The sequence below is a fragment of the Ochotona curzoniae genome, unplaced genomic scaffold (genome assembly GCF_017591425.1).
Source record: "Ochotona curzoniae isolate NIBS_2020 unplaced genomic scaffold, NIBS_Ocur_1.0 patch106, whole genome shotgun sequence".
NCBI classification, from domain to species: Eukaryota; Metazoa; Chordata; class Mammalia; order Lagomorpha; family Ochotonidae; genus Ochotona; species Ochotona curzoniae.
In genome coordinates this window covers 432509-452209 of record NW_024466647.1, presented here as the reverse complement: position 1 = coordinate 452209, position 19701 = coordinate 432509, and the positions used below count along the sequence as shown (strand labels likewise).

General features: G+C 43.8%; 2 protein-coding genes and 1 long non-coding RNA gene across 3 annotated transcripts in view; 1 reads left to right on the top strand and 2 right to left on the bottom strand.

Annotated features, from left to right (window-relative positions):
- LOC121166282 (ribokinase) overlaps positions 1-8710 on the top strand; it is a 91410-nt gene extending 82700 nt beyond the window's left edge. The window contains exon 8 of the mRNA XM_040995411.1: positions 8445-8710. Within this exon, the coding sequence (XP_040851345.1) occupies positions 8445-8618 (174 nt within the window). The 3' untranslated portion in view covers positions 8619-8710. The remainder of the gene's footprint in view (positions 1-8444) is intronic.
- A 1931-nt stretch (positions 8711-10641) lies between these two features.
- Positions 10642-18737, bottom strand: LOC121166280 (39S ribosomal protein L33, mitochondrial). Its single transcript, XM_040995410.1, has 4 exons — positions 18634-18737; positions 17812-17830; positions 14709-14815; positions 10642-10941 (listed from the first exon to the last, which is right to left on the bottom strand). The coding sequence occupies exons 1-4, from the start codon at positions 18653-18655 to the stop codon at positions 10892-10894; spliced, it is 198 nt and encodes a 65-aa protein (XP_040851344.1). The 5' UTR covers positions 18656-18737; the 3' UTR covers positions 10642-10891.
- On the bottom strand, positions 15298-17804 carry LOC121166281. Its single transcript, XR_005885383.1, has 2 exons — positions 17237-17804; positions 15298-16192 (listed from the first exon to the last, which is right to left on the bottom strand). It is a non-coding gene; the product is annotated as an uncharacterized LOC121166281 (long non-coding RNA).
- Positions 18738-19701: the final 964 nt, after the last annotated feature.

Genomic DNA, 19701 nt, shown 5'->3' with positions numbered 1-19701 from the left:
TAGAGGTCATGAGAAAACAGAATCAGTAGGATAGAAATAAGATACTAGGAAAGGTTCATGGAAAATGATTAAGATAAAACTTGTTTGGGTACAAATAAATCCTGAAGTCCAGGACAGCCCAATGGCAGACACAATTCAGTTCAAGGTCAGAGGACTAAGAACTGATTGGCAGATCCAGTGGGAGCAGAAGATTCAGGGTGTCCCAGCTGCTGGAAAGGTTTGCATTTCCTCCTGCTTGTTTTATCTGGGACCTTAGTGGACTGGATGATATGCGCCCATATGGGTGAGGGTGGCTTTCCATTACTCCACTGACTTAAATATGGTAGTCATTACCTGACACACCCAGAACATTTTACCAGCTTTCTGGTGGCCCTCACCCAGTGAAGTCAGCACATAAAATTAGCCCTCACAGAAACCACTCAGTGTGACATCTTCCTGAGCCTCACTTCTTTCACTTAGCACAATGCTTTCCAGACTCATCCAAGTCACTGTTATCAGCAGCTGCTTCCTTTGTATTTCACAGCAGTTACTACAGCTGCTTGTACCAGCTTGTGTGTCCACTCATCACTTCAGGAATGTCTGGCTTGCTTCCAGTTTGAAGTGACCATAAATAATTTTGCTATGAACACTGACAAATGGGTCTTTTTTATATGATTTTCATTCTTTTCTTAGGAATTACCTATTTATTTGAAAGTCACAGTTACAGAAAGATATTCCATTCTCTGTTTCACTCCCCACATGGCCACAACGGCTGAGGCTGGACCAGGCTAACAGGAGCCTGGAGCTTCATGTGGGTTTCTCCTGTGGCTGGCAGGGGCTCAGGCACTTGAGCCATCGTCCACTGCTTTTCCCTGGCCATTAGCAGGGAGCTGGATCAGAAGTGGAACAGCTGCGCTGCAAATTGGCATCCATATTGGATGTGGAAATGGCAAAAAGAGGTTTTACCCACTATGTCACAATGATCCCTGGTGGATATGTTTAACACTTGATCCTGACCAAAAGGCTGGGAAGCGATGGATATATGTTTTGATTTCTCATAGAGAAATATCCAGGAGTAGAACTGCTGAGCTATTTAAGTGTATGTTTAACATGAGGAAATACCAAACTATTTTCCAAAATTCTACATTATTTCGCATTTCCACAAGCAATACTTAAAGAGTTCCAGTTGCTGCACAACTGTGAAGCCCTTAGATACATATTCTAGAACTGCAGTCTTTACAGTAGGTATTTGTGTAATGGCATCTCATTGTGTGTTCTGAATTTGTGTTTCTAGTGTCTAATGATGTTAACAGTTATTTACCATCTAATTATCTTTTTTGATTAAGTCTTAAAATCCTTTGGTCATTTTTACTGGAATGTTTGTTTTAATGGGTTGTATTATAAGAATCCATCATCCACTGTTTTGCAAATATTGTCTCAAGGTTCATGGCTTACCTTTTGATATTCTTTGAAGTACATAAGTTTTAAATTTTTATCAAGTTCAGTGTCTGTTTTTTATATGTTTTGAGCTTTTACGCTCCTAAAAACTTTGCCAGGGAAAGGTACCAAGATTTTCTCCCATTTTATTCTAAAACTTTTGTTAACTCTTACATTTAAGTCTCTGAACCATTTTAAGTTGTCATATATGCTGCAAAGGTTCATATTTTTCATGTGAATGCTTCCTGCCCGTGCCTCTTGTTGAGAAGTCTGTCCTTTCCTCTTGAATTACTTTTAGTGCCTGTTTTGAAAACAAATTAACCAAGGCCAGAATTTGGCCTAGCAAGTAAGATGCCGGCCTCCCATAGCAGAATGCACAGGTTCAGTTCCTGGCTTCCTCCCAGTTCCAGCGTCCTGCCAATGCAGAGGCTCTGGGAGGCCACAATGATGGCCTAAGTACTCGGTCCCTGCCCACACCCCAGGCCCCCTCGTGTGGAAGATTCAGAGTTCAAGGATCCCATTTCAAGCCAGCCCAGTCCTAGCCACTTTAGGTATTTGGGGGTTGTGAGCAGTGGATGAGAGCTCTAAATATGAATGTATGTATCTATGCTTCTGATATAATTGTTTAATTAAAAGAAATTGACCATGTGTCTATGGATCTTGTTCCCAGTTGTTCTGTTCATGTGCTGTGCGTGTCTGTCCTCACATCAGTCTCACTGATCTCTAGTTACAAGTCTGCAGAGTTTGTATGCTCCAACTCTGCTTTTTCAAAAGTTTTGCTATCCAAGCATCTTGAATCTCCAATTAAAAAATATATTTATTTATTATTTGTTTGAAAGGCAGAGTGATATAGGGAGAAGGAGAGACAGAGACACAGAATCTTCCCTCCACTGGTTCATTCCTCAAATGCCCACAGCAGCCAAGAGTGGCCCAAGCTGAAGATAGGTGCAAGAAACCCCAGCCCAGTCTCCCACATGGATGGCAGAGACCCCAGTACTTGGGCCATCTGCTGCTGCTGACTTGGGTGCATTGGCAGGGAGTCACATCAGAAGTGTGGTAATTGGAAATTAAGCCAACTCTCCAAAAGGGGATGCCAGTATCACAATGGTTTAATCCACTGTGCCACAACACGAATGTCCCATGTGCCAATTCTTAACAATTATTATCGGAGAATTTTATTGTGATTGGTATTCAATCTACAGGAATAATATTGCACCTCTTAAAAGTCTCTTAATGATGACGTTATACCATTTGCAACTAGATGGTCCCAACTAGAGACTATTATGTTCAGTGAAATAAGTCAATCCCAAAAGAACAAATACCATATGTTCTCTCTAATATAAGGAAATCATCATGCAAAGTGTAACTTCAATAACCCATTCCATACTGGGGTTTTTTTGGCTGCATCCCATGTGTTTTGATGTTTTTTATTTCAGTTTCATTTCTTCCAAATACTTTCTCTTGTTGAATTCATCACTGGCTCATGGATTACACAGTGGCATCATTTTACCCAAGAGACTTTTATTTTGTCACCTATGCGTCACTCAGTGGTGGATTTTTTTCATGGTACTGTAATTCTGTTGTTGTTGAGGCTGCTGCTGTTCTAGTTCATATCAGTTGCTGACCTTATTTCGTGGCTTCTCATTTATGGGAACATATAGTGATGGAGTAATAGAGACTACCATATCCAGATGTGACAATACAATGCAATATGCATCCCTGCTTCCAAATCAAAGATGGACTCCCACTGAAACTGTTGGAAATGTGTAAACAGGGCCCGGCGCGGTGGCGCAGTGGTTAAGGTCCTCCCCTTGAACGCCCGGGATCCCATATGGGCACCGGTTCTAACCCAGCAGCCCCGCTTCCCTTCCAGCTCCCTGCTTGTGGCCTGGGAAAGCAGTTGAGGATGGCCCAAAGCTTTGGGACCCTGCACCTGTGTGGGAGACCCAGAAGAGGCTCCTGGCTTCGGATCGGCATAGTATCGGCCTTTGCACTCACTTAGGGAGTGAATCATCAGATGGAAGATCTTCCTCTTTGTCTCTCCTCTCTGTATATCCGCCTTTCCAATAAAAAAAAAAATGTGTAAACAACGGGATGCTGGACTGTCTGACACTGTGTGTACTAGCAGTGTCGGGTCACAATTAAGACTGATGGAATTATGACTCCTTATGAAGGACTATACTATTGTAGCAACATGGGGAAAATCTGTTGGGGGGTGGGAGTTTAGAGGGGGAATCCCAGTCTCTATGAAATTGTACCATAAAATTCAAAAATTCAAAATAAAAATTTAACAAAAAAGTCTCTTAATGTCCAAATGTAAGTATGTTTAGATCTTGTGCATTCAGTTAAATTTGGCCTCAACTATTTCATATTTTTATCACTGTATATGACAGTTACCTTGTATCCTATTATTTTACTAAATTCACTCTTCCTATATTTTCTTCATGAATTTCTTAGGGTTTTCTTTTATTTTTTTAAGGGGTTTTATTTAAAAGGCAGATTTTATATAAATAGAAGGAGAGTCAGAGAGGTCTTCCATCTGCTGCTTCACTTCCCAAATGTACATAATAGCTGGAGCTGAGCTGATCTGAAACCAGAAGTCAGGAGCTTCTTCTGGGTCTCCCACGTGGGTGCAGGGCCCAAGGACATGGGCCATCCTCTGCTGCTTTCCCAGGCCCCCAGCAGCGAGCTGGATGGGATGTGGAGCAGCCAAAACACAAACTCGTGCCCATATGGAATACCAGTGCTCGAAGGCTGAGGATTAGCTAGCTACACCACTAGCCCCATGTCAATGTAAATGCTTAACAAAAGTAGCAAGAGCAGACATCTTTAATTTGATTGAAGCCTTAATTTTCTTAATGCTAAGCCAGTATTACATTTCTTGGATAATTCGAGTTGGTCATGATGTATTATCATATATATGTATAGATAGCATATATATCTATATATCCAATTTGATTTAAAATGTTTTAGGAAAAGATTTTTGCATCCATATTCATCATGGATATTGATTTTTTTTTCTCTTGTAATTCCATTCTCTAATTTTGGTGTCCAGGCAGTGTTGGTCTTAGCAGATTGTTTTGGAAGTGCTATCTCACCTCCTCTATTTTCTGAAAGGATTTGTGTAGAATTAGTATTATTTCTCACTTTAATCTTTACAAGAATTCTCCAACGAGATCACCTAGGCTAGAGTTTTCTTTGTAAGGAACCTCCCCATCTTTAATACAGGAAGGCTTCTGTGGTCTCATCAACACGATACACCCTTGAGAATGAAGGAAAATCAAGCTATAAAAAACCACCATTCCCTAAATAAAAATGCTCCTAGTACACACTGTTCTACCAAACACTGTATCTTCCAGCTTTGCCAATAAAGGATGATAACTGAAGTGCTTTCAATAGAATATTTTCATATAGGTATATTTTAAACCTTTCTTAAAAATACTGTGTACAGCCAAAAAATACCCAACTAGCTAACAAAATATGTAAATCTGATTTCCACCAGTGATGCTACATCATCTCCCGTGATCCTGTGCCTCTGCTGTGGTCAGACCACACGTGAAGGCAAAGGAGGCACAGAGTGAGGCTTAGTTCTCACATATTTTTATTACCTGGAGCGAGATGTGATACAGGGGCTAGTGCAGTGGTTCAGTTTGCCAATTCTCTGCAATGCAAAGACTGGCATCCCATATGGATACCAGTTTGTGTCCTGGCTGCTCCATTTCCCAACCAGTTTTCTTATTGCCTGGCAAGCCCCAGAGAATGGTTCAAGTATTTGTGCCCCTGCACATTTCAGGGGAAACCCAGAAGAAGCTTCTGGTTCCTGGTTTCAGATCAGCTCAGCTCTGGCCATTGTGGCCATTTAGGGGAGTGAACCAATGCATAGAAGTGCTCTCTATCTCTCTCTCGATCTTTCCAACAAAAATAATAAATCTTAAAAAAAAAAAAAAAAAGATGTGGCACAGCAGTGAAGCCACCTCTACAGAGGTCCATCTCCCGTATCAGAGAACCTGGCTTTCAGTCTTGCCTCTGCTTCTGATCTAGCCTCCTGTTAATGTTCACCCTGGACGGCAGCAGATGATGGCTCAACCCTTGGCTCACTCACTGATCCAGGAAACCCAGATGAAGGTTTCCTGGCTCCAGCCTGACCCAGCCCCCAATGATGAGCCTTTGGTGATTAAACCAGCAAACAGAAGCTATTTCCCTGTGCCTTCCAAATAAAATTAAGCATTCTTAATATATTTTTTTAAAATTTGGAAAAGAATTACCAGCTTTTAACAAAGTAAGCAATGCAAAAGCACATAAAAAGGAAAATAACCTTGCCTGCATACCTTGCAAATAAGATTTTTTTTTTCTTTTATGGAAGATAGAATTTAGTACCTAATCAGGAAGTTGGATCAGCAGTGGAGCAGCCAAGACTCAAAGTGGCACTTATTTTGACATGCCAAGCTATAACACTAGCCCCACATGTAATCTCCATGCACCTTTTGAAGACCCTCCAAGCACAGATATTTTTCCTTTTTACTTCTTTTTTCTCCTAAATGTGAAATCATGATGGGTTCATCATGATGAATCTCCCTTGTTAGCCTAAGAATAACTATTTTTCAAGGCATGTACATGTATTGCTTATGTTTTCTTATTAAGAGCTGCCATGCTTTCCTTAACAAGAATTTATCAAAGTTTACTCATCCATTCCCCTATCTGATGGTGTTGCCAGTGTTTGGCCTTCTGAAAATCATTCCACACTAAGCATCTTTGTACTTTCTATGGCCTTCACTCCTGTAGATTCGTGGAGAGGGATTTCTGGGACAAAAGACATACACATTTCCTAGTCATTTGTACATATTTTCATGTGTTTATTCACCATTTATAGTTTTCTGAAATTACAGATCTATATTTTTACAGATCTATATTTTGCCCATTTTTACAGATTTTGTTTTTCCTGACAATCTGAAATTGTTCTTTGAAGATTTAGAATATGACAAATGTATTACAAGAATGCTTCCCAACTATTTTTTTTTTAAATCTTTGTTAACAGTGTCTTTGGACATACTTAAAACTTTTTTCTCAAAATCTCATTTTTCATATGCGTTTTGGGTTTACTAACTTATTTGTGGTTTCACAGGAATTATAAAGATATCCATGTAAATCTTCTGTTTTGCTTTTTACATTCAAGCTTGAGATTGCCATAGTTCTTCATGTTTTGTGGCATTTCCAACTTTTCATGGTACATGCTCAGCACAGATCATGGCTCCCCTGTTTTCAGGCCTTTGCAGCAACCTCAGGAAGGGCAGCCACCATATCTGTATTTTTTCATTGCGTCCTTCAGGTACATGTTGCAGAGAACACAGGCACTCCAAACCATTATGGGAAGGAAGATATTGAATTCATACCCACAGCACTAAGATCCCTTAGCAACTGGGATACTGCCTGTTCATACACATAGACAAGGGGAAATGTTATTCTTCTTGTTGAAGCCATTCAGAGACTGTTGAGCTAACACTATGGTCTCCTCCTCTAGGTTTCTGTCCTCCAAGGCAGGCTGTCCTGTAAATCTGCTTCATCTATAAGGATTCCCTTCTTCAGGGAGGCTTTCTTCACACCCAAAGACATTTATAAACCTTGCCACACTACTCAGCATTTTCACTACTGTTTCAGTAAAATCCTTCTCGGTGCCAGGCACATAGCACATTACTATTCCAAGTGCAGACAGCACAGTCTTGCATGTCAGGGCTCCCAGTGAAGGCTGAAGACCAGCCCCAAGGTTTGCTACTCAAGATCCTGGGTCTAAGGAGACAGCAAACTGGGAAAAGGTAGAAAATAATCCAGAAAACTGTTGATTATCAGAACGGCTTCTCAAGGAAGACTGTGATCACATATTATTTTAAGCACACATCTGTTAATGAACACACGAGAAGGAGCTATCCCGTCTGAAGGCAGAGATCGATGGGCTTTCTCAGGATATTTTTTTTCCTTGGTTCCTGGGGGGCCTTCTCCAGGTTGAAGCTCTGGAGCTTCTGAGACAAAGGGAGAGACCCACTCTGACTCTGTTGGCTTTGGAATCAGAACCTGAGCGGCTGTCAGAACTCCCAGCAAGCATTTTATATGATTGTCCAGCGAGGACAGGAACGCAGAAGGTGGGCCCAGAGCGCCTTGAATGCCGAAAAGGGAGAAAAGCAATGCAAGATGAAATGATAGGGTACGTCAGGGGAACAAACTCAGAGCCAAGAGAAAAACTGCTGGTGGCCCAAGCCTGAACAATATGAGTAAAAACAATGCTAGCATTTCAAGTATAGCCTAAAAGAACATATACCCAGGACATCTTCTGGATATAAATTTAAAGATGAATGAATGTGGGAGACAAAAACCCCATACAGATCTCCAAATCATAATGCAGACACTTCATTAACTTCCTGCCTCTTCCTAACATGCCTTGTGTCTTGCTTCTGAAGCACACAATGTAAAAAGATAACCAACTAACTTCACAGTGAAAAGGCCTGGCAAAGACTGCCTGGGACAGGTGACTAAGAGAAACATCAGCCTTGGAAAAATGTTGCTACTCTATACTGCTGATTTGATCTGCGACACTTCATCTCTATGGTTTTCCTCCCCCAAACTAAGCCAATCTAACCATAAGTAGATCTCAGTTGAGGTACATTCTGTAAAATACTTCACTAGTTCTCAAAAAGCATGTCTACAACTGTCACAGCCTACCTGAGTTTAGGGAAACATGACAATTAAATGCAATAGAATATTTCAGATAGGTCCTGGAATAGAAAAGGGACACTACACGAATCTACAAATCCAAATAAAGTGTGGACAGCTACTTGCAGCGATTTTATTGTGATAAATGTGCCCCACATAAAATGTTAACAGAACTGGGTGTGAGGCATTTGGAAACTCTATACTACCCTGTTACCTTTTTCTAGATCTCTAGTTATTCAAAATGGGCGCTTACTATTTCTAAAGTGGGTAGCTTAGGCACCAGATTGACTGCCTGCTTATCTGCACAATTGTGCTTTTACTTACAGGGTGCTGGTGACAGCTTCGTGGGAGCACTGGCATTCTACCTGGCTTATTATCCACATCTGTCCTGGGAAGAAATGCTCAAGAGATCCAATTTCATCGCAGCAGTCAGCGTCCAGTCTACGGGGACACAGACATCTTATCCATACAAAAAAGACCTTCCACTTACTCTATTTTGATTACTGTTAACCCCCACATAAAACAGACTCAGGGTCTGCAACTTATAGCTAAGATTTATTTTTAAAATGTCCTGTACTCTCATCTTTACTTGCAAATATGTTCAGTTACTAAAGTCATCTTCATTCACTTTTTACTTTGCTATTGATGCATCTGCAGGAGCCAACCAGAATTTAAAGTTCAAGTTAGGTGGGCCTAGCACAGTAGCCTCGTGACTAAAGTCCTTGCCTTGAACATGCCAGGATACCATATGGGCACCAGTTCTAATCCTGGTAGCTCCACTTCACACCCAGCTTCCTGCCTGTGGCCTAGGAAAGCAGCTGAGGACGGCAAAAAGTCCTGGGACCCTGCACCCACATGGGAGACCCAGAGGCAGCTCCAGGCTCCTGGCTTTGGATCAGCTCAGCTCCAGCCACTGCAGCTGCTTAGGGAGTGAATCAATGGACAGATCTTCCCGTCTATCCTCTCTGTATATCTGACTTTCCAAAAAAGAAAAAAAAAAAGTCTTATATTAAAAATCCCAGTTAAGAAATGCACTACTAGCCATGTTCAGGGACTGGCAAGCTCTGTTGTCAACAAATTACTAAAGGTCTATGTACACTTATATCAGGGGCTATGGCCAACAATGCCTAGAGCCAGAGCAGTAAATGTTGAATAAAGAAAAGGGACATCTCTCTCATTTATTACTCAAGTGCTGTGAAAACTGATCTTTTGCAAATTAAGCACAACCTCTGGGACATATTCAGACTGTAAACTTAACAGCTCAAGTCATTTGTTAAGCCAAATGTTAAGTTTTTTTAAAAAGGGGGATCCATGCACATCCCATATCCTTTAGGTTGGCTTAGCTAAAACCAGTAGATTTGTCTTGTAACCCAAGACCACTGTGTATACTTTTAAGCTAAAAATAGCTAAGATCTCACTGATTATTGCTTTGAATCAGAGCAATAATGATATGCCATAAAACAGCTGACTGACTATGCCACAAGAGGCTCGCCAACTGCCGCCATCTAATTCTATTTTCAGAGAGCTGCCCTGCATTTCCTCTAAGATGCAGACTGGGCTGTGAGGCTGGAACACCTGGTATCTGGGGACAGCGTTAGTTTCTTGCTGCTTGTTGCTGGCTAGTCACTGTTACTCTCCCATACAGATGCTTCGGGTATTAAGAGTTACCATAAAAATAAAACCTCTTACACCAGGGATTTAAAAAAAAAAAAAAAAAAGGAAATTGGACAATTTTGAAAAGGCTTGGGAAACAGTAGCCTAAGAAGGTGTGCAGCCTGGGAGAGCAGAAGTCCATGTGGGAACACACTCCAGTGAACCCTGTGATCAACCAGGCCTTAGAAGCCCTGGCAGAGGCTGCTTATTTGAAAGCACAGATAGGGAAAGACAGAGAGAGATCTTTTATCCAGTGGTTCACCCTCCCCCGCCAAAACAGCCACAACTGGGCTTGGCCAGGCCAAAGGCAGGAGCCTAGAACTCCATGAGTGTCCCAAGTCGGGGACAGATGCATTAGCAGGGAGCTGGATTGGAAGTGGAGCATCCACTTGTGGAATGCCAGCATCACAAGCAGTGGTACCTCACAGTAATTTTAAACACAATAGTTCCCTTTCATTTGAAGTACGAATCCAGAGGCTGAGCACCCTTAAGTGGTCCTGGAGAATACCAGTTTTGGCTTCAGTGACCAGGTTTCAGGATATGGACCAAAGGCATCCTTCCTAGTTAAGTGAGCACAGGCTAAAACAGACGTTCTCCTGGTTCCTTTTGTGCGGCGAGGCTTCCTTCAGATCCTCACTGCTCGCCCTTGCCATCCGCGGTTACTGTCTGGGACTTTGTCCAACCTCACTCCTCAGCGTGACACTGCCTGTTCTAAGTACAAGCAGCAGCAGGCTGGAAACTCTTACATAGATCTCATTAGGAAAAACATCTTTTATTACATGAAACAATGGCTATTTTTCAGTAATGTAGTTAGGTTTTTTTCATTCCAAATAGTGGGGAAAAACATCACTGAAACACAATAGCACAGGCTATTTTAATATTTTTTATTAAGGGCTATAAAAATATCCAGAAAGATAAATAAATATGATGCAATGATATATGTCCTAATATGAAGAATTTTCTTTCACTGCATTGTTTTCCTTCACAATGGCCTTCAAATCACAGGAGGCACTGATTCCATGCCATTTCCTCTTCTTTCATTACGCACTGCAGGTTTCTGAATCAGTATCCCACCCTTAGTCTTCTCATTTATAAATCAAATTCATTTGCAGTCCAATATTTAAAGGGATCGTAATTTTTTCTGTTCCACGAAGAGGACTTTTTTGTTCACTGTAGGGGGAGAAAAAAGGATTGTAGCAGAAAACCAGAAAATGTCATCACAATTTTTATTGAGAACACATATCAGAGCCCGCCTTCTCCCTCATCTTCTTTTACTATTCCTTTGACGTGAAGAAAGGGCTGATTTGCAAACTCAGCTGCTCAATCCCAGAGGCCAGAGAAGGGAGAAAACGTCTAGGAAAACAGGATAGAGCCACCAGCCAGTCAGCGCATTCTCGGTAACCCACAAAGCTGTATTTCAACCAATGTGAAATGTACATTTAAAAAGAAAACTAGGGCAACAGTGGCAAACAGACAACGTTTTCACCCATGTAAGGTCTCCTCTTGTAGCAAATAAGCAGAAAGGAAGCTGGATTCCAGAGCAACCACAGATCACAGAAAAGGAGGTCTGGCTGAAAGTCACCCCAGCGCAGTCCCCAGTCTCTAGCAACGATTTAATACACCCAAATGTGAATTTTTAATTTTGGTAATAGACTGTTTCAGACAAAATGTCATTAGTGTAAATACTATACAGCTTTCAGAAACAAAATCAAAACAGACGTGCTACCTGCCTGGTTGAATGCAAGCAGCTAGATGCTGGATAAAGACTTTCACAGTTCCTATAATGCCTTAGAACACTCCAGTCACACACACGGTGAACGCGTCAGACAGGGTCAGACCCTTGAACGAACAGCATCTGGATGGATGAACTGAGAGTACTGAATGGCTGGGGGTGGAGACAAATAGTAGCAGAAAGCAGAAATCGCACTGGGACACTATGGCCTTGAATGCTAGACTGACTATAGTACACAGACCTAATTTAAAAAGAAATAAAAGCCGAAGGAGGATTAAGTTGGCTCCGTGTATTAGAACAGAAACTTAAGAGACAGAAAGGCCACATTTAAACCTTGACTCCACCATTTGCCAACTCTTGAGTCCTTGGGTCAATTTCTCAAAATACTGAGTTTCCACAGGCAGGTAAAGAAGCCAGCTATGGCACCAGCATCCCATCTGGGCACTGGCTGGAGTCTCAGTTGCTCCTCTTTTGACCCAGCTCCCAGCCAATGCACACGGGACAGCAACAGAGGATGGGACAAGTACTTGGACCCCTGCAGCCATGCAGGAGACCCAGATGAAGCTCCAGTCCCAACTCTGGCCATTGCAGCCATTTAGAGATAGAGGATATCTGTTTCTAACTCTTTAGATAAATAAAATACATCTTAAAAAATGAACAACAAACAAGCAAACAAAAACACTGAGCTTTCCTGTTAAAAAGAACTCCACTTCCCTTCTGGAATTGTTGCTAGACATGCACTTCACACTCACTTCATGTTAGCTGAACTGAAATGACACACCGCCAGCCACAATTATCATCGTAAATTAATTTTGTCAAAATATTTGCTGCTTAATTCATAGAAGTATGCATTTGTCAAGTTCTTTCCCTACATCAGGCCTAAATATATTCTTTTTCAATTAATGTCTATATTGTCTTGTTTGGTCATGCAAGGAATTAATACTGACACGTTTTCATCCTCCTTATGACAAATCTCCATATAGTTAACTAAGCTTATTAAGCATATGCCCCGGTCTTTTATCTTCCTCCCTGGAAATCTGCATCCAGCTACATGAGAAAAAGAAGGCTGCTGCTGCCATAGCATACTATGAACCGCTCAAATAGCTGAGATTTTGCCCATGCTTCCTTACCTGGTTTCCCTCATGAGGGACTAACAAAACACCCTCAAACTAATAAAAAAACATCCTCAAACTAAGTTTACTCATTGCAGTAAATATACTAGGAGCACTCCCAAGCTAAACTGGGCAATGCTACAAGCCCCAAGGCAAACATCCTCACAAAAGCTGCAGGGCAAAAGAAAAAAACACACACACACACACACACACACACACACACACACACACACACACACACACACACACACACACACACACACACACACACACACACACACACACACACACACACACACACACACACACCCCCCCCCCCCCCGCCAGGCGTCCAGCAGGTGGGCAGAGAGCCAGGCAGTCTGCTATCACGTCAGAGAACGTTCTCTTCTTCACTTCTTCCTTCCGTAAAGACAAACGTGCCGCCAGGTTCTGACCATTTCCAAACAAGAAAGTTCTAATTGTCTATTGCTCATGTATTTACTATTTACTCATCTATTCCTCACTCACTCACTTAGAGGATAGCAGTAGAGTTCCCATGTGCTGCCCAGTACCTGTACCAGCCTCAAGCCAAAGCCAGACCCAGGCCTCCAAGCTGTTTTTATATGAGACGGAAAGAGACAGAGAGAGAACTTCCAACCACTGCTGTCCATGTTGCAGCTGAGTCAGGAGCCTGGGCCTTCTATGGAGTACCAGGAACCCAGACATTCAGCTCAGCACTCCTGGCATTACAGGCTGTGCATCAGCGGGAGGCCAAAACAGGGAGCAGAAGCCAAGCACTCGAGCCTGGAGGCAGGCTCCCGGGCAGAGGCTGGCACACTGCACCCACACCTGCTCCACAGAGGGATCGCTTTGCCCACTTATGATCAGAGCTGCTTATAGTTAATCCTTTCTCAATCTCAAAACTTAAAAGCAATCTATTATATATTCCGATCACTACCACACAAGAGATGAAATTTTCCAAACATTTTCATACTCAAATTATCAACAAAGATTACTCAATCAGCATTTATTAGTGCTGTGAAGTTTAAAAAATAAATTCTAAGAGTTTAAATGATGGACAAGTCATTTGTTATAACTGCATTTTCACCAGCTAACACTAAAGTCAGTAAAAATATCATAATAACCCCAAATCAAACCTATCCTACCAACAATTTTTATACCATATAAGAAAATTGCCTCAGTCAGCAGGTACTAAACTAAAATTCTCTTCTTTTTATTATAACGAATGGCCAAATATTTGAATATCATAAAAACGTCAGGGAATTTTATTTCTATTAAAAAATGGAACTCAAGCCATTTGAACTGACAATTGTGCTTCTTAGAGCCTTTTCTAAATGCCTCCCATGCTAACCGTATTAAGCAGCTGAGTATAAAGAGCACAAAAATGAAATGAACCAGAGTTTGAAAACAATAATTAGTTTGCTAGCTTATTTTGCATACATCTGCACATAAAACAGAGAAACAAGACTGGCTTCCACCAACACCAATCAGGAGCAGGGGACACTTGTCCATGACAAATACTTCCCTCAGCTGAGGCCCTTGAAATGACCATTATAGCACGTGGTAGATGGCAGAAAATGGAAAGTCAACTTCCCACCCTTCAGCACTAACACAGACTCCACACTTCTTTAACTTGCATCTGGACCCAGGAACTTGACACTCCCTTCTCAAGACCCTCGTCTCCAGAACAGTACCTCCTTCCCCTTCACATCACTGAAGTGAACCATCTCCCAGAAGGATGTTCCCTGATCTTTCCCCCTCTAAAGTCCAGTCTGCTCACCGCCTTCCCATCTTCAGCTTCCCATCTCCTCATCCTCTCATGATCCTCATCATAAGTTGTCATTCTCTCCCTCTCAAAACAGACTGGCCAAGAGGCACCAGGACTGAATCCATCACTGTCCTGGTGTATCGCTGACCCTGGGCCAGTTAACTAACACCCAGTACATCCTGGTGTAAGCACCCAGTACATCCTGGTGAGTGACTGCTGCAGCAGCAAAGGTGTCACAAAACTACCGGAGGTGTTCGGTCTGGAAAGGAGGCCACAGGCCCTGGAAGCACTGAACCCACTGCGGGTTCACTTCTCTGGTTCTTACCAATTGGATCATAATGCAGAAGAGTCAGTTTCTCCCGTAGCCGGCTCCTCTTCGTGTTGAAGGAGAAACCCGTCCCCGCTTGGCTTACCATTCTCACCAGAATGGTTCTAAGATTAAAAAAGTAAGCTGTTATAATAAAACTCATCGCAACAGTATGATACATTTTTTTAATGAGACATTTTTGAACCGAGAAAACAGCACTTGTGACATGGCACATCACTCAGCCTCAACAATGTTCAGTTGTAAGACAGCCTACATTTTCCATAAAACACAATTTGAATGACTTTTAATCCTGAGGTCTGCTCCACTACTGAGTGACCTGGTATCAATGCAACCAAAACCCTAAGATCATTCAAGCCATCATGTGGGACTAGCCTCAGACACCTGACTTTCTTAAGGTACAGAAGCTGGGAGGAGGAAAACACAGAAGTACTGGGAACCACAGCTCGTTCGTCGGGCAACTGTGAAGCTGGCTGTCTCAGAACAGCCTTCTCTTATGGGGCACAAGTACAAGAAGACAGCAAGGAACAGAAACAGGAGGAGATGAGAAGTTTGAGATTGCTAATATGCAAACCTCACGTCCTTCCTGTTTCAATGCAGTTACAGTCACCCAAGGCATAAAGTCCGTGCTTGCCTCACTGCACTTGCTCATACCTATATGGACATCACTTTTCAGGTGTCTTGTGCTCACTCCCCCAACCTAGAGCAAGTTAATTATCTCTTGTGTTATTATGAAACAAATTTGGAGCTGCAGGCCACAACAACTTGTCACTTTTGGTGTCCAGCACAGTGGCTCACAGATAATCCTTCAAACCACGAAGATCCAACAAGTATCTTTCACTTGCTTACTCCCTAGAAAGCACTATGGGAAACTGGGAACTTTCTAGTATGAAAGGTGAGTTCATACACAAGGCCTAAAATGCAAGCCAAACATGAAAAATATCACAAGAATGGTACCAAGAACATGAAAGGTAGGGAACAGCTATGCAGCAAACAAAGGCACGGGATTCCTACAGAACCTAGGGGAAGGAAATTGTTGTGTGTGGTCTTCTCAAGATTTATTTTTTTCAAAAGGCAAAATAACAAAGAAACAAAGATTTCCCATTGCTGGTTCACTTCCCAAATAGCTACAATAGCCATGTCCAGGCCAGGCGAAAGCCAAGCACTCCATCCTGCTCTCCCATCAGGGCGGCAGGGACCAAGTTCCTGGGCCATCTTCTGATGACAGTCTAAGTTCACTGAAGCTGGATCAGAAGAGGTGCAGCTGGGACTCAAGCCAGCACTCTGACACGGCATGCGATAGTAGATCTATTGTGCAACACTACCCCTGTTCTTGCAAGATTCATTTATTTAAGGAGTGACAGAGGAGACACAGAAAACACCTTCCATCTACTGGTTCACTCTGCCACTGCCATGCTGAAGCCAACAACCATGAACTCCAGCTGGGTCTCCAAAACAAGTGGCAGGAAATTAGATAGTTGGACCTCCCAGGCCCATTAACAGGAAGCTGAATCAAAAGCAGAGGCAGACCTCAAACTCAGGACTCTGATATGGGACGCAACACCTTTAAGTACAGGCTTAACCTGCTTCACATCTGTCTAGGAAGTGAACAATTCTGACCTACGGGCTAGTGGATCAGTGATACCAGCATTCCACATGATCGATGGTTCAAGTCTCAGCTGCTTCCATTCTTTTTTTTTTTTTTAAGATTTATTTTTATTTTTTTTTTTTATTGGAAAGGCGGATATACAGAGAGGAGAGACAGAGAGGAAGATCTTCCGTCCGATGATTCACTCCCCAAGTGAGCGCAACGGCCGATGCCATGCCGATCCAAAGCCAGGAGCCTCTTCCGGGTCTCCCACGCGGGTGCAGGGTCCCAAAGCTTTGGGCCGTCCTCGACTGCTTTCCCGGGCCACAGGCAGGGAGCTGGAAGGGAAGTGGGGCCGCCGGGATAGAACCGGCGCCATATGGGATCCCGGGCGTGCAAGGCGAGGACCTTAACCACTGCGCCGGGCCCAAAGCTGCTTCCATTCTGATCCTGCTCCCTGCTAATGTACCTGGGAAAGCATAGAACGGTCCAAGGGTTTCAGCCCACTACCCATGTGGGAGACCCAAATGAAGCTCCTCACTTCGGGCTTTGGCCCAGACTAGTCCCTGTCACAGAGGTCATTTGGGAAGTGAAAAACTCGATGGTAGGAAGAGCTCCCTGAGTCCCAGTACTCTTTTAGGAGGAAAATACTAATGTTTTCATTAAATTTAATCCATAAAAAACGTAAAAGGTTTTTGATGTCCTGGAATCTAACAAAAAGGTAGTTTAGCACTGTCCTATCTGTAATGCACATAAAATCTTCTGTAGTTACCAACCGAGTATTTCTGGTCTTTCTAGCATAGCATAGAATCCTTAATTTATTTCACTATTTTAAAAAATGTTCTGTACCATGAATGCAAAGGATTACAAAACTCTTTCAAACAGGCTCTGACTTAATCAGTAAGTCTGTTTTGCTGCAGTGTGCTTCAGACAAATGAACCCTAATCCTCCAAAGAAACAGAAAGGAAAAAAAAGGTGGCAGAGAACAGCCCAGAGGTTTGTTTAGGAACCGAACAGGGAACTAAGGGATGGGGACTGGGCAATTCTAGTGCAGTGTCAGGACGCTCATTCACGCCACTGGTACGGGGTTCCGGTTTCCCCAACGCACAGGGTGATGTGGTCACTCTGTATTGGACAGCAAGGAAACACAGCCCCTGGCTCAGACCCGACTTTATGATGATGGGAATGTACTAGGAATCCTGACCTTTCCTTGGACTACAGATCCAGGATCCTCTCCTGAGATGCTGTGGGGCAGCAGCCAGCCCATCACCCCCACCATGCAAACAAAGCAGAAGCCAGCTACCCCGGGGGGTCTCTGTTGCAATGCCCAGAAGGTATACCAAACACAGGTTCAACTCATGATGGGTTTAGCAAGACACAAGCCCAACCTAAACTATGGAGCATCTGTATGTAATTAACTAAATGCCAAATGCTTGGCTTCACAGAAAGATCCACTGGTAGCAGCTCAAAGAACAGGTTCAACATAAACAAGTTCTTAGAAAATCCTTTACTTACTTTGACTTGCTCTTGGCAACTGTTTTGCAGAGAGCAGAGGTTGGGAAAGAAAATAAAAACATAAACTGATTATCACTCATGCAAAGTTCCTATAAATGTCTATAACAACCGAAAGTACTCTATTGATTAAGTACTTGTCAGTCAAGTACCAAGGGGGCTCCAAAAGTTTACAGAGAGTAGACTTTAACAAGTTTTGGTGCAAAAATTTGCAGTCTCTGCAGTCCTTTTATGCTTTTTCAATAGTATGCATTTTCCATGAACTGTGTGAACTCTCGAATTCCCTGGCTATTAGAGATGCCGCTATCATTTTATAGATGGAAGCTAAAAAGCTGAGCACAATCCAATCAATCCGCCCAGTGCTTTACAGGACCGCGGTTCGAGCCGGGCCGGCGACCTTCCAGGCCCTGTCGGCTCCGCAGCACCTCCTCTGAGGTGGCCAAGAAGACCTGTGCCACCTCTACGGCGCTTACTGTCCTGTTTGGCAAGTCAGCCTGTGCCACCCTTAGCCATGGCACCAGGCAGAGAAGGGAACGAAGTCCACCCGGGAAGATGGCAGGGCGCGGGGCCAAGGCTAGCGGCCGTGCCCGACTGCGTTATCACCTGGCAGTCCACTGCTGCCCGCTCGTCAGAGTCCGAGCGGAGCAGGCCACGAAATCTGGGGTCCCTCCCTGCTGGGACAGTCACTGACTGCGGACGACTGCCCACGGAGCCCTCGGCTCTTCAACAGCCCCAGCGACCCGCACGGGGTTCCACACCCGACTCGGCAGCCTCGCAAAGCCTGTCCTGCTTCATCCCGCCCTCGCCGCCGTCAGCGCCACTTACAGGAGACGGCGGAGAGGAACATGGCGACAGCTCCCGGAAAGCCTCCGCCACCGACCCCAAGGCCCGCTACAGACAACTACTTCCGGGGGTACGGGCCGGTTCCGGAAAAGCACGTCCGGGACGTGCCCAGGTCACGCCTCCTCCTGACATACGCGAGTTTTCTGGCGCGGTGTTCTGTTTTTCACGCTGTGTTCGGCCTCCGTTCCCCGCCCTACTTCCCGAAAGCTGGGAGTCAGGGAAGTCTCAGGTCTTAGGCTTCTGAAATGCGTACAAGAACCAGGTGTGAGCCCCAGCTGAAGTCTCCACGATAGCCAGGGGCCATCACCTGTCTGCTTCCGTAGGTGCCAGTGGCCGCTCCGCCCGCTGAGGAGGCTGCAGCTGCGACTTGATCACGGGCGAAGGCATAACAAGCAGTGTCTTCGCCTGCACCAGTACCTGGAAAAAAATTTTATTAGTGTCCGGGGTTCGTGCCGCCGACCCTCCATTCCACCTCTGGGTTGTAGTTTGCTGCTTTCCAAACTTGTTTCGCTACATAACGGCCAGCGCCCGCATGAGAGCACAGGAACCGTTTCGTATCAGCTGTTCCAGCACACTTCTTCCCTGTTATCAAACACCATCGCACCCAGTTAAGGACTGCGCTCAGTCCCCTGGAGTTAGGAGTCGGCCTTGGGCGGCCCCCATTCCTTACTTCTCTGGTGGAACTCGGGGAGAAATAGGTGCACCTCCTTTACTGTGTTTTCAAATGCCCATCAGTGCCTGATAACTGGATTCCAGTATCTGAGATCAAGGGAGTACTCACATAACTTGACTGAACTTACAAAGCTGGTGAATAGACATGTCAATAAAATTGTGTTGCTGGACGCTAGGTCCTAGCACTATGCAATCATTCCTTTAAAAGGGTTTTTTGGAAAGGTCTGGAGTTACGGGGCCTGGTACAATGGCGCAGTGGCTAAAACCCAACCTTGCACACTCCAGAATCCCATATGGGTGATGGATCATGTCCTAGCTATTCCACTTCCCATCCAGCTCCCTGCCTGTGGCCTAGGAAAGCAGTCAAGAACGGCCCAA